This window comes from Physeter macrocephalus, chromosome 9 (assembly GCF_002837175.3).
Source record: "Physeter macrocephalus isolate SW-GA chromosome 9, ASM283717v5, whole genome shotgun sequence".
Taxonomy (NCBI): Eukaryota; Metazoa; Chordata; class Mammalia; order Artiodactyla; family Physeteridae; genus Physeter; species Physeter macrocephalus.
In genome coordinates this window covers 2,205,426-2,221,026 of record NC_041222.1, presented here as the reverse complement: position 1 = coordinate 2,221,026, position 15,601 = coordinate 2,205,426, and the positions used below count along the sequence as shown (strand labels likewise).

General features: G+C 38.8%; 1 protein-coding gene and 1 non-coding gene across 5 annotated transcripts in view; one reads left to right on the top strand and one right to left on the bottom strand.

Moving 5' to 3' along the window:
- SCAI (suppressor of cancer cell invasion) overlaps positions 1–15,601 on the bottom strand; it is a 135,367-nt gene that overhangs the window by 60,407 nt on the left and 59,359 nt on the right. For all 4 annotated transcript variants that reach the window (XM_024126481.3, XM_024126483.3, XM_024126482.3 and 1 more), the window contains one exon: positions 5,443–5,574. In XM_024126481.3, coding sequence (XP_023982249.1) covers positions 5,443–5,574 — 132 coding nt within the window. The remainder of the gene's footprint in view (positions 1–5,442; positions 5,575–15,601) is intronic.
- Positions 7,854–7,981, top strand: LOC112065587 (small nucleolar RNA SNORA64/SNORA10 family). The gene has a single exon (XR_002892119.1). It is a non-coding gene; the product is annotated as a small nucleolar RNA SNORA64/SNORA10 family (small nucleolar RNA).

Below are 15,601 nucleotides of genomic sequence, written 5' to 3'. Positions count from 1 at the left end.
ATATATATATATATATATATATTCCACAATCTCTTTATCCATTCATCCATCAGTGGACACTTAAATTACTTCCGTATCTTGGCTACTGTAAATAATGCTTCAATGAATATGGGGGTGTATATATCTTTTCAAGTTAGTGTTCTCATTTTCTTCGCATAAATGCCCAGAAATAGAATTGCTGGATCCTATGGTAGTTTTAACTTTTTAAGAACCTCCATACGGTCTTCTATGGTGGCTGCACCAATGTACATTCCCCCCTCAAGAGTGCACAAGGGCTCCCTTTTCTTCACATCCTCACCAACACGTGGTATTTTTTTGTCTTTTTGATAACAGCCATTCTGACAGGTGTGAGGTGATATCTCGTTGTGCTTTGATTTGCATTTTCCTGATGATTAACAATGTTGGGCACATTTTCATGTACCTGTTGACCATCTATCTGTACATCTTCTCTGGAAAAATAACCAGTCAGATCTTCTGACCATTTTCTAATCAGATTGTTTGTTTTTTGGATTTTGAGTTGTCCAAAAAGGATTAATTCCTGAACCCAATATAGTTTTAAGTACTCAAGAACTAAACTGAAATAGGTATCCTAAGCATTATAATAAACTTCTCTGACAATGAATAAACAGTCCTAAAGATTAGATCTCACACAATTTTTCCATGTATTAGGGTTTCCTACTATTTCCACAGACACAATTTTACTCTGCAGTTATTTTAAAAATAAATAAAACCTTTGTTATAGTTAAAATGGCACTTTAAAAGAATCAAAATGAGGGAATTCCCTGGCAGTCCAGTGGTTAGGACTTGGTGCTTTCAGTGCCATAGACCCAGATTCAAGTCTTGGTTGGGGAACTAAGATCCCACCAGCTGCACGGTGTGGCCAAAAAAAAAAAAAAAAATCAAAATGAGAACAGTTTTGAGCTGGTAAAATATATTTACACAACCAAAACACTGAAAAAGAAGGTGAAGTTCACCTTCATTTTTAGGTAACACGTATTTTTGGTATGTGGCCAAAGGATAGAGATGTACCTGAAAGTGATTTATACACTGTGGAGTGCTATGTGGAAGTGTGTTCTGTCATTGTTACTGTTTCAGCAGTCACAGAGTGATTTGAGTCCAGTAGAGAGTCTCCAGCAGAAGACTACTTGAACTTTATGATTCATTTACGATTCAGAATCAGATCAGGAAAATAACCCTTTTTAAGAAGAGAAATGCCACTGCTAAATTCAATATGCTTCTCAGACATACTGAATAAAGAATTTCCATTCACAAACACATCAAAATTTCTAGTGTCTGTCTTATTTGAATATACAGATAGAACAGCTAGTAAACTTTGGATCAAATACATAATATCTAGTTTTTTAGAAAGCAGTATAGCAAAAACCACTGATATGAAATGATGAGGTGAAACGTGTTGGGCATATGGTGGACAAATTGAATACATTTTCTAAAAATGCTGAGAAAAAGAATAGAGATGAAAATCAAAAGAGAGTAGATGGTTAATAGAGGCTTTAGATTGCAAATTCAATCTAAGCATTACAGGTATGAACAAAAAAGGAGAAACAGGGAACAAGCAAGAAGAAAGAAAAAATGAATTAATCAATTGAAAAAAATATGTTTTCTGATAAAGAAATGCCTAAGATCTCATACCATACACAAAAGTTAACACAAAATGGGGCTTCCCTGGTGGCGCAGTGGTTAAGAATCCACCTGCCAATGCAGGGAACATGGGTTCGAGCCCTGCTCTGGGAAGATCCCACATGCCGTGGAGCAACTAAGCCCATGTGCCACAACTACTGAGCCTGCACTCTCAAGCCCGCGAGCCACAACTACGAGCCCGCACGCCACAACTACTGAAGCCCGCGCACCTAGAGCCTGTGCTCCTCAACAAGAGAAGCCACCACAATGAGAAGCCTGCACACCGCAATGAAGAGTAGCCCCTGCTCACCGCAACTAGATAAAGCCCACGCGCAGCAATGAAGACCCAACACAGCCAAAAATTAAAATTAAAAATAATAAAAATAATAAAAAACTTATAAAAAAGTTAACACAAAATGGTTCACAGACCTAAATGTAAGAGCTAAAACCACAAGACTCTTAGAAGGAAACATCATCCAAGCAAATCTTGGTGACCTCAGGTTAGGCAATGATTTCTTAGATATGACACCAAAAGTACAAGTGATGAAAGAGAATGACGAGTTGGACTTTATTAAAAGCATTTGTGCTTCAAGGGACACCATCAAGAAAGTGATGAGACAACTCACAGAATGGGAAAATATATATCTGCAAATCATTACATCTTACAAGGGACTTGTATCCAGAATATACAGAAAATGACTACAACTTTAAAATTAAAAGATAAATAAACCTATCTGAAAATGATCGAAGGATTGGAATAAATATTTTCTCCAAAAAAAAGACATAAAAATGGCCAATAAGCACATGAAAAGATGCTCAACATCAGTCATTAGGGAAATGCAAATCAAAACCATAATGAGATACAACTTCACACACACTAGGATGGCTATCATCAAAAAGACAGACAATAACAAGTGTTGGTCAGGATGTGGAGAAATTGGAACCCTCATACACTGCTGGTGGTACAGTCTCCTTGAAAAACAGTCTAGAAGTTCTTCAAAACATTAAACTTAGAGTAAGTACCATATGAGCCAGCAATTTCACTCCTAGGTATATATTCAAGAGAACTGGAAACACATGTTCATCCAAAACCTTGTTCACAAGGTTTTGGCTGAAACCCAACTCAGCCAAAAAGAAAATTAATTAATTAATTAAAAAAAAAAAAGACTTCAAACCAGGGTGTACTGGGGTCGTTTTCTGAATTATAATAGTGAAAGAAAAGAATTCTTTAAAAAGATGCATTTAATCTATAAAGCAAAGGAAACCAAACTGATCTCAAAGATCTCTTCTGTAGCACAAAATAGGAAACAGCAGAGTGTGGGAGTTAAGAACACTGTCTTCGGAATCCTTCATTTAACAGATGTTTGTGAAGCACCTGTGACGTGCAAGACCCTGGCTTAGACAGCAGAGAAATAGTGACACATAGGGTCCTACATCTAGGGATATTTCATTCTAATGTAGGAAGACATCATAAGCAAATAAGATCACTTGAAGTAGTGATGAGTTTTATGAAGAAAATTAAATGAATATAGAGATGAGAAAGTGATTGAAAGGGTAGCTTTAGATACAGTGTCATGGAGGACTCATTTGATGACCCTGTATTATCTTTATAACTGTATATATTTTTTAAAGATATATATATATTTTTTTTATTGTGAAGACATATTTACTCTCATGCAGTTATTTAATAACCGATGTGAGTCAAAAGCTCCTTCAGTATCTCCAAGGTGAGTAGAAAGGTGCATTACCCAGTGCAGGTTACCCTCCTCATTTAAGGAAATTCTTCTTTGGGGAGGTGGGAATGAAAATGGGCATAGCATTTTAGTTGCTCAACATTATTTACTGTTTACGAAGCCAGGTAAATTACATATAAGTAGACTGCAAACATTCTACTAACACCACAACTAAGCAGCAGAGTATCAAAATGATTAAACCTTAAGCAACTATATTAGCGTAAAAAAATCTACAGGCAAGATTCAAAAAACTTATAAAGCAGAAGGGCAATAAACTTCTGATAGGCAGTAAACTTAATTCACAGAACTTTCTAATCCTTCCTTATTCTCTCAGCTGTATGTAACTCCATGAAGTAGGCTTTGTAAATGTGTTCCAACTCCTCCAAAATGTGTTCCAAAGCCTCCAAAATCAGAGGCTTTGCCTTATTCCTAACATTGCATTTTAGAGACTTATTATTTTGATAGATTGGACTTTAAAAAAAATTTTTTAAAGAAATGTCTTGGAGTATAGTTGATTAAAGATATATTCTTTAGGGCCTTCCCTGGTGGTGCAGTGGTTAAGACTCCATGCTCCCAATGCAGGGGGCCGGGGGTTCGATCCCTGGTCAGGGTACTAGATCCCACATGGATGCTGCAACTAAGAGTTCACATGCCACATCTAAGGAGCCAGTGAACGGCAAATAAGGAGCCCAACTAAGGAGCCCTCCTGCTGCAACTAAGACCCAGAGCAACCAGATAAATAAATAAATAAATATTTTTAAAAAGATACATTCTTTAAAAAGAATTTTTTAAATTAATTAATTTATTTATTATTTTTGGCTGCATTGGATCTTCATTGCTGCATGCAGGCTTTCTCTAGTTATAGAGAGCGGGGGCTACTCTTCGTTGCAGTGCATGGGCTTCCCATTGCGTTGGCTTCTCTTGTTGTGGAGCACGAGCTCTAGGTGTGCAGGCTTCAGCAGTTGTGGCACGTGGGCTCAGTAGTTGTGGCTCACGGGCTCTAGAGCGCAGGCTCAGTGGTTGTGGCGCACAGGTTTAGTTGCTCCACGGCATGTGGGATCTTCCCAGACCAGGGCTCAAACCCGTGTATTCTGCACTGGCAGGTGGACTCTTAACCACTGCGCCACCAGGGAAGCCCAAAAAGATATATTCTTTAAAATAAACTCTGTCAGTACAATTCCGATCCTAGGGATGTAGAATAAAATTATAAAATATGTGAAAAGAAGATTGCATTTTTACCCAGAAATAAATTGCAAATTAAAAATAACTCACTAAACACAACACTGTAAATCAACTATACTTCAATAATTAATTAAATAAAATAAAAATAACTCACAATCTTTACAATTATTCACTCCTATATAGTTTCCCAAAAAAACCTATTTATCCTTAGTATTTTACCCATAGCATGAATTTATTTATGACTGAAACTAAGCTATTGAAGCTTTAGGTCTGAAGTAAGTCAATATCCTCGGAATCTCATGAAATGAAATACGGCTAAACCATTTATCTAAAACAAAATGGTACAAAATTATTTATCCACCACACACAAGAATACACAATCAAAGACACATTTTGACAAAATCGCATATAGCTTCTGCTACAGTCAGTCAGGGCACACACAACTAATGTAAAAATAACACTGTCTAGAACACTCTTATTTTAGTTAACAGATACTTTATCCTAAGAAAAAGAAAGAATAAAAGAAATAAGCAAATAAACAAGTATCCAGAAACTGTAACCTAAGAGAAGCCCCAGGTTCACTTGCATATGCACCCCAGGCTCCTTAGTTATCGCAATGTGTAAAATCAGATGTAAAATAGGTATGATGTGGAGTAAGGTATACAAGACCATCTAACAAAACAGCTCTCTCAACTTGAGTAAAACAATATAAGTTATCCTCTTCTGTTGTTTTCTCTCCTGAGAATGAAGAAAAAAAGCATGATCATCTCTAGTACAGACATTTATATAACATTCTATCCATAACTTTTCAGAAACTTACCACACATCAGCCATGGAAAAAAAAGATACAGAACTAGATAAAAGTTTAAGGCATCAAGAGTCCACTAACCTTAACCCGTTGAACAGTTGCTTAGATTTATCCAGAAGGTAACAAAAATCTGTAACTGTTTTCCTCTCTCCCTGTGGGATGTCATCTTCAGCACCTCCAGAGGACATGATTTCTTTAAGAGCAAATTCAGTCCTGTAAGAAAACATATGGCTATTTACCAAGTAGGTGAAAATAAAAAGAGAAACAGACCTTAGTTATATCATCTGATAGCATTTTTTTTATGATAGAGACATCTTCTGATTACAATCAAATCATCAAAATAATTTAAGTATAAGATGGTGTGGAAGAACAGACAATCTCATATTGTGGGTGGGAATGAAAATTGGTACATCCATTTCAAAAAGCAGTTTTTATAATATTATTTCATCCAATAAATATTATTTGAATGGCTAAAATGTTCCAGGCACTCCTCTACATGGTTAAGAATAAAAAATGTTGAACCTTTTAACCTATTTATCTATTTGATCCATTCTGTATATCCATCCCAGAAAATGATCCTACAAATGGAAAACCCTTTGTCCATAAGGATATTTATTTCGGTACCATAGTATTTAAAAGCTGTTATGAAACTAAAAAAACCAAAGAGGGAAATGGCTAAGTACTTCATAGAACACTAATGACTACACTCTACCCTATCACTAACTTACAGTTATACTTAAGATGATAAAGCAATAATATGGATATACTTCAGTATAAAAGGGATATAAAAACCACACGCACACAAACACACACGTGTACATATATTTTAAAGCTATTTATTACCGAATCCAAGCTATCTTCCCATGTAATCAATCATGTTAATCAGCCATTTTAAAAACAGCAAGATGCCGGATAGTATACACAGTATGAACCTATGCTAAAGAAAAAAAATTCATGTGTGCTCACACACAGATAGAAGTCCCTGGGACAAAACAGGGAAATCTGGTCCCAGTGCAGGGTGAAAAAATAGGCAGAGCAGACAAGGACCAGACACCAGAGATGGTACTTTGGGGTGGTACAGTTATTTTGGCAAATATTTTTCTCTCCAACATTGTCTTAATCAGACAATTGCGGTTGCAAGGCTGGAAAAGTGTAGCAAGCCTAGAACTGTCAAGGGGCTTCAGGGTAACATAGGGGTGGCACTGCAGCCAGCTGGTGGGGAAGTAGCTTACAACACGCGTGGACAGCACTGGGTGGTCCCTGCATGTTCACAAGTTCCTTCTTCCCACCACCTCTTTCCGCACGTCACGGACTAGGTGGTTTTAACAAAGGGAAACAGACCTTGAAAAGTGCAGAGTCTGGGAAGGGATTCCACACTACAGTGATCCTGGGTAAGTCATCTCCCACACTCAACAACCCCCTGCCTTCATTTTCCAAACCCAGAAGGAGATGCAGAAACGAGACACAAACTGTACTTTCTCCAGCCCTCCCCATATAGTTCATGAGCCAAGGTGGCTAATATCCCCAGGACACAGGGGTTTACAGGAGAAAAACACAAAATAAAAGTTCAAAATAAACAAATCCAATAAGAAAGGATATTAGATGTAAAGCAGGAAGAAAATATAATAATGAAGCAAATAAAAACACTGGGTATGAAAAAGATATAATCAATGAAATAAACTTAGTAGATGGATAGACTAAAGAACAGAAAAGATACAGCTGAAGAAATTAATAAGCTAATACATCAGGTTTAAGGTACTCTGCCAAAAGACAGCAGGAAGAGACAGAATACACAAAAGAAAATTCAAGAGATGTGGAAAAGGGAAATGAAGGAAATCAACATCCACATCATAGCATATAAAGAAGAGAGAAAAAATCATGAGAAGGCGATAAATACTTGCAGAAATAAACTTCTATAAACTTCCCAGAATTAGAGAAAATATAAAACCTCAAACTAAAAGGACTCAAAGAATGTTAAAGGAAAGAAAAGATAAAGAAATAATCCCACAGCCAGAAATATTAAAGTGAAACTTGAGAATCCAAAGAAGCCCTCTCCCATTCCCAAACTATCTAGTCCTACAGCCATTAGGTGGGGCAGAGCACAGCAGGTGTCCACACAGAGGGTAGCCTCCTGGGTATCAGAGCACAAATTGCGAGGAGACCATCAACATCCATACAAAGGGCCAGCTTGCATGGGATGGTGGAGCCTGAGTGCAGTGAGTAGGGTAACCACGAATGGGGACTGGCATGGGGAGTGAGAGCCTGAGCAGGGTGAGGAGGGCATGTCCACATGGAAGAGTTCAGAGGTAGAGAGAGATCTGTCATATATAGGGGATTCATCAAATAAGAAAATCTATTAAGGAAAAGGGGACCCAGAGTTCTCTCTGTAAGAGAAAGAAAATACAAACATGGAAAGGGAAAAGGTTAGAATGAACCCTGTGGATTGAAACTGGAGGTATGGGTGAACTAATGGATGTTTAAAAAGAGTGATATATCTCTCAGCTCCCTTAATGACACTCTGAGTGTGGCTGGCGTATTTTCAGAGAGGGAGAGGAAGGTGCTCCTAATGCACAACAGACTGGCTCACAGTGGCCACTCTGTTCCTAGAAGTGCAACAGCTTCCGTCTGCATCTGGGGTTTCACCAACCCTCTCTTGTTTTTCCTTTCCCAGCCAAGGCCACTTTTGATGCCATTCCCAAGACCTACAGTTACCTCACTCCTGATCTCTGGAAAGAAACAGTATTCACCAAGTCTCCATATCAGGAATTCACTGACCATCTTGTAAAGACCCACACAGAGTTTCTGTGCAGAGGACCCAGGCTCCAGCTGTAGCCACCACATATTTTTATATGAGAAAAGTAAAGTGAATGAAGCCAGTTAAAAAGAAAAAGAAAGAGACAGACATAAATGTCTGGGTGGGGGGAGGGGGGCGGCATGATGTGTACATAAGTATACTCCCCAGTTCTGTAAATGTGTCTAGTGAGAGGGCCTGGGAACAGTGACCATTCCCCCCCGACCCCCGCCAATGGTATGAACATACCTAGCACCCAAATCTTGGCTTCTAACACCATTCTCCAATACCAGAGCTCCTTGGAGAATTGTAATAGTCTAATTACAGCCCTGGAGCAGAAAAAGTACAAGATGAATCTGGAATATACTGTGCCAGAGACCAACAAAGTGCTCAAAGAATGATAGACACATAAGAAAAGGATGTAGGCTTTAAGCGTCCATCAACAGATGAATGATAAAGAAAATGTGGTATATGTACACAATGGAATATTATTCAGCCATAAAAAGGGGAAGTCCTGCTATTTGCAACAACATGGATGGACCTTGACAGCATTATGCTAAGTTAAATAAGTCACACAGAGAAAGACATATACTGTATGATCTTACTTATATGTGGAATCTTGCAGAAAAAAACAAACTCACAGAAACAGAATAGATTGGTGGTTTCCAGAAGTGGGTGTGGGGAGTGATAGAAAACTGTGAAGGTGGTCAAAGGGTACAAACTTCCACTTATAAGATAAATAAGTTCTGGGGATGTAATCTACAATATGGTGACTACAGCTAACAATATTGTATTATACATTTGAAAGTTGCCAAGAAAGTAGATCTTAGTTCTTATCACAAGAAAAAAATTTTTGTTAACTGTGTGAGCTGATGGATGATAACCAAACTTACTGTGGTAATCATTTTGCAGTATATAATACATCAAATCATTATGTGTACACCTTAAACTAATAGAATGTTTTATGTCAATGACATCTCAATAAAACTGGGATAAATAAATGAATAAAAATAAAAAATAAAATCAAGCATTAAAAAAGGACCTAGGGCCACATAGCACAGGGAGGTCAGCTCGGTGCTTTGTGACCACCTAGAGGGGTGGGATAGGGAGGGTGGGAAGGAGGAAAATTCCTGGGAGATAAAAATAGAATCTGGGCAATAAAATAAAGTCTAACCTAAAAAAAAAAAAAGGACCTAGGATATAGCTTGAGGGAGCATCCACTAGCCAAATTGGGGATAATTTCAGCATCAAAACAAATAATGATAGTAATGGACTATAACCTATTAAATAAAATAAGAAATGATAAAGCAATACTGACATAAGTGCATGAATAAATGTAAAGTTTGATAGTGAATGGGATAGTTTCAGAGCACTTGCCCACAAAATACACATTAATTCCAAAAGGAAAAAGTAACATCACAACAATGAAATCTGGCAGACACCACCTTGATTAAGTGACCAAAATGAACATCATTCGTAATCAGACAAATCAAAGTCCCGTACCACCTGACAGAATGAGAAGTGATTTTCCTGCCAAAGAGACATAACGTAAACCTAATCATGAGGAAACAGACAAAACCAAATTGGGAGAGATATTCTACAAAATAACCAAACTGTAATCTTCAAAAATGTCAAGGCTATTCCCCCAAAGAAAAGGGAAGACTGAAGTGCGATGCCTGATTCAGAGCTGGATCTTTCTGCTGTAAAGGATGTTATTGGGACAAATGGTGAAGCTTGAATGGAATCTGAGAAATAGATGGTAGCAATACATCAATGTCAATTAGAAAAAAATATGAAACCTGGAATTCCCTGGCAGTCCAGTGGTTAGGACCCTGCACTTCCACTTCAGGGGCCACAGGTTCAATCCCTGGTCGGGGAGCTAAGATCCCGCATGCTGCACAGTGTGCCCCCCCACAAAAAAAAAGAAAGAAAAAGAAAAAAACCTTACCAGTAACCAATGAAAAAAAAACCCTAATACAACAAAGTTAGCACATTAAAAATATACTAATTATTTAGCACACTAAATGTGTCAACAGATGAATGGATAAAGAAGATGTGGTATATATACATATACAATAGAATATTACTCAGCCATAAAAAAGAATGAAATAATGCCATTTTTGCAGCAACCTAGAGATGAACCTAGAGATTATCATACTAACTGAAGTCAGACAGAGAAAGACAAATATTATATGATATCAATAACTTATGTGTGGAATCTAGAAAATGATACAAATGAACTTATTAACAAAACAGAAACAGACGCACAGACATAGAAAACAAACTTACCATTACCAAAGGGGAAAGGGAGGAATCAATTAGGAGTTTGATATTAGCAGATATAAACTACTATATATAGAATAAATGACAAAGTCCTACTGTATAGCACACAGAACTATATTCAATATCTTGTAATAAACCATAATGGAAAAAGAATATGAAAATGAATATATATAATACCTACTTTGCTGTACACCAGAAGTTAACACAACATTGTAAATCAACTATATTTCAATTTAAAAATAATATGCCGCAACTAAGACCTGGTGCAGCCAAATAAATAAATAAATATTTTTTTAAAACAAAAATAATAATAATAAAAAAGAAAGTCTATAAAATTTTCAAAAGGCAAAACAAAGTACTGAACATACAAAAAAATACACTAACTACTGCAGCTGAGTGTGCACTGAAACCAGCATATTCACTAGGGGCAGTGTAAAATAACGCAGACCCTTGAGATTCACTGTATATGTCGGGGGATACATTTATTCTTTCTATTAGACTCAGCAATTACACGTCTGGAAACTTATCTTAAGGAACATGTTAACCATCATTACTGATATTACTCATAACACAGGGAACTGGTGTTCCCCTCCACCCTCCACTCTCACATAATTACCTATTTTTCAACCTCACTGAAATATGGGCAAGTCTCTGAACCAATTCTACTCTTACATAACATCACAATTTTACACATTATTCTCTTCGCCTATTTTGGTCACCTGGCAAGTTTATATTCATAGTTTAAGACATTACTCAAATGACACCTTTTCAGATTTTCCCTGAAAACCTAATCTCTCCCTGGCACTTACATATGATCAAGTCGGTAGAGGTTTCTCCAGTGACACCATAAAAAGTTATACATGAAACAACTGTTTGTTTAAAAAAAAAAGTCTGTCTCACTGTCTAGACCTACACTGTCCGAAACTATAGTTACTGGCCACATGTGGCTACTGAGCACTTGAAACATGGCTACTCTAAGTTGAGATGTGTTATAAATGTAAAATACACCAAATTTAGAAGATTTAGCATGAAAAAAGATGTAAAAATCTCATTAATAATTTTTATATTGTTACATGCTGAAATAATGTTTTGGTTATTTAGTAAAATAAAATACATTATTAAAATTAGTTTCATTGGTTTCTTTTTACTTTTTAATCTGATCATATTTCTTTTTCTACCAATTTTATTTTATTATTATTTTTTATTGAAGTATAGTTGATTTACAATGTTGTGTTAGCTTCTGGTACACAGCAAAGTGATTCAGTTACACATATATATACATATTCTTTTTCATATTCTTTTCCATTATGGATTATTACAAGATATTGAATACAGTTCCCTGTGTTATACAGTAGGACCTTGTGGTTTATCTGTTTTTTGTTTTTTTTTTTTAAATGTCGGTTCATTGGTTTGTTTATTTATTTATTTTTGGCTGTTTTGGGTCCCCGTTTCTGTGCGAGGGCTTTCTACAGTTGCGGCAAGCGGGGGCCACTCTTCATCGCGGTGCACAGGCCCCTCACTATCGTGGCCTCTCTTGTTGCAGAGCACAGGCTCCAGATGTGCAGGCTCAGTAGTTGTGGCTCACGGGCCTAGTTGCTCCGCGGCATGTGGGATCTTCCCAGACCAGGGCTCGAACCCGTGTCCCCTGCATCGGCAGGCAGATTCTCAACCACTGCGCCACCAGGGAAGCCCGGTTTATCTGTTTTATATGTAGTAGTTTTTATCTGCTAATCCCAAACTCCTAATTTATCCTCCCACCTTTCCCCTTTGGTAACCATAAATTTGTTGGGTTTTTTTTTTCGCTATGTCTGTGAGTCTGTTTCTGTTTTGTAAATAAGTTCATTTGTATCATTTTTTAGATTCCACACATAAGTGATATCATATGATATCTGTCTTTGTCTGACTTACTTCACTTAGTATGATAATCTCTAGGTTCATTCATGTTGCTGCAAATGGCATTATTTCATTCTTTTTTATGGCTGAGTAATATTCCATGGTATATATATACCACATCTTTTATCCATTCATCTGTCGCTGGACATTTAGGTTGCTTCCATGTCCTGGCTATTGTAAATAGTGCTGTGATGAACATTGGGGTGCATGCATCTTTTTGAATTTAGAGTCTGCTCCAGCTACATGCCCAGGAGTTGGACTGCTGGATCACATGCCAACGCTATTTTTAGTTTTTTAAGGAACTTCCATACTGTTCTCCATAGTGGCTGCACCATTAATGTGATTATATTTCTATCAAACAGATATAAAGCTGTCAATATTCATAGATGATACAAACCTCTCCACAGAAATTTCAAAAGAACCTACAGATAAATTATTAGAATTAACCAGTGAATTTATCAAAGTTGCTGGATATAAGGTGAATTATAAAAAGGCAACTGGAAAGGGGACCTTCAAGATGGCAGAGGAGTAAGACGTGGAGCTCACCTTCCTCCCAACAAATACATCAAAAATACATTTACATGTGGAACAACTCCTACAGAACACCTACTGAATGCTGGCAGAAGACCTCAGACTTCCCAAAAGGCAGAAACTCCCCATGTACCTGGGTAGGGCAAAAGAAAAAAGAAAAAACAGAGATAAAATAGGGACAGGACCTGCACCTCTGGGAGAGAGCTGTGAAGGAGGAAAGGTTTCCACACACTAGGAAGCCCCTTCACTAGTGGAGGCGGGGGGGAAGCTTTGGAGCCACGGAGGAGAGCGCAGCAATAGGGGTGCAGAGGGCAAAGTGGAGAGATTCCTGCACAGAGGATCAGTGCTGACCAGCCTGAGAGGCTTGTCTGCTTACCCGCTGGGATGGGTGGGGGCTGGGAGCTGAGGATTGGGCTTCGGAGGTCAGACCCCAGGGAGAGGACTGGGGTTGGCTGTGTGAACACTGCCTGAAGGGGGCTACTGCACCACAGCTAGCTGGGAAGGAGTCCAGAAAAAAGTCTGGAACTGCCTAAAAGGCAAGAGACCATTGTTTCGGGGTGCGTGAGGAGAGAGGATTCCTTCCTTGTCTGCCCAAAGAAGGCAGAGCACCGCCTAAATGAGCTTCAGAGATGGGCGCGAGCTGCGCTATCAGCTCGGACCGCAGAGATGGCCATGAAGTGTTAACGCTGCTGCTGCAGCCACCAAGAATCCCACTATCCACACCTCCCTGGGAGGCTGTGCAGCCCATCACTGCCAGGGTCCCGTGACCCAGGTACAAATTCCCCGGGAGAACACACGGCAGGCCTCAAGCTGTTGCAACGTCATGCTGGCCTCTGCCACCACAGGCTTACCCCGCATGCCAATTATAACTACAGTACCCCTCCCTCCCCCTGGCCTGAATGAGCAAGAGCCCCCTACTCAGCTGCTGCTTTAACCACGTCCTATCTAGGTGGGAACAGATGCCTGAGGGCAACCTACACACAGAGGCAGGGCCAAATCCAAAGGTGAACCCCAGGAGCTGTGCAGAGAAAGAAGAGAAAGGGAAATCTCTCCCAGCAGCCTCAGGAGCAGCAGATTAAATCCCCACAATTAACGTGATGTACCCTGCATCTGTGCAATACCTAAATAGACAACAAATCATCCCAAAATTGAGGCGGCAGACTTTGGGAGCAACTGTAGACTAGGGGTTTGCTGTCTGCGACTGATTTGTTTCTGATTTTTATGTTTACCTTAGTACAGTTTTTAGCGCTTGTTATCATTGGTGGATTTGTTTATTGGTTTGGTTGCTCTCTTCTTCTTCTTTTTTATTATTATTTTTGGTTTTTTTATTTTAATATTTTTTTTCTTTCTTTTTTTCCCCCTTTTCTTCTGAGCCATGTGGCTGACAGGGTCTTGGTGCTCTGGCCTGGTGTCAGGCCTGAGCCTCTGAGGTGGGAGAGCCAAGTTCAGGACATTAGACTACCAGAGACCTCCCAGCCCCACGTAACATCAATCGGTGAGAGGTCTACCAGAGATCTCCGTCTAAACACTAAGACCCAGCTCCACCCAATGATCAGCAAGCTCCAGTGCTGGACGCCCCATGCCAAGCAACTAGCATGAAAGAAACACAATCCCACCCATCAGTAGAGAGGCTGCCTAAAATCGTACTAAGTTCACAGACACCCCAAAACACATCACTGGACGCAGCCCTGCCCATCAGAAAGACAAGATCCAGCCCCACCCACCAGAACACAGGCACCAGTCCCCTCCACCAAGAAGCCTACACAAGCCACTGAACCAACCTCACCCACTGGGAGCAGACACCAAAAGCAACGGGAACTATGAACCTGCAGCCTGTGAAAAGGAGACACCAAACACAGTAAGTGAAACAAAATGAGAAGACAGAGAAATATGCAGCAGATGAAGAGGCAGGGTAAAACCCCACTGGACCAAACAAATGAAGAGGAAACAGGCAGTCTACATGAAAAAGAATTCAGAGTAATGATAGTAAAGATGATCCAAAATCTTGGAAATAGATGCCGAGAGTCCCATACAGGATAAACCAAGGAGAAATATTCCAAGACACATATTAAGCAAACTATCAAAAATTAAATACAAAGAAAAAATATTAAAAGCATCAAGGGAAGAGCAACAAATAACATACAAGGGAATCCCCATAAGGTTAATAGCTGATCTTTCAGAAGAAACTCTGCAAGCCAGAAGGGAGTGGCAGGACATAATTAAAGAGATGAAAGGGAAAAACCTACAACCAACATTACACTACCCAGCAAGGATCTCATTTAGATTTGACGGAGAAATTAAAACCTTTACAGGCAAGCAAAATTGAAGAGAATTCAGCACCACCAAACCAGCTTTAAAACAAATGCTAAAGGAACTTCTCTAGGCAGGAAACACAAGAGAAGGAAAAAACCTACAAAAAGAAACCCAAAACAACTAAGAAAAAGGTAATACGAACATAAATATCAATAATTACCTTAAATGTAAATGGTTTAAAGCTCCAACCAAAATACACAGACTGCCTGAATAGATACAAAAACAAGCCCCATACATATGCTGTCTACAAGAGACCCACTTCAGACCTAGGGACACATACAGACTGAAAGTGAGGGGATGAAAAAAGATGTTCCATGCAAATGGAAATCAAAAGAAAGCTGGAGTAGCAATTCTCGTATCAGACAAAATAGACTTTAAAATAAAGACTAGGGCTTCCCTGGTGGCGCAGTGGTTGAGAGTCCGCCTGCC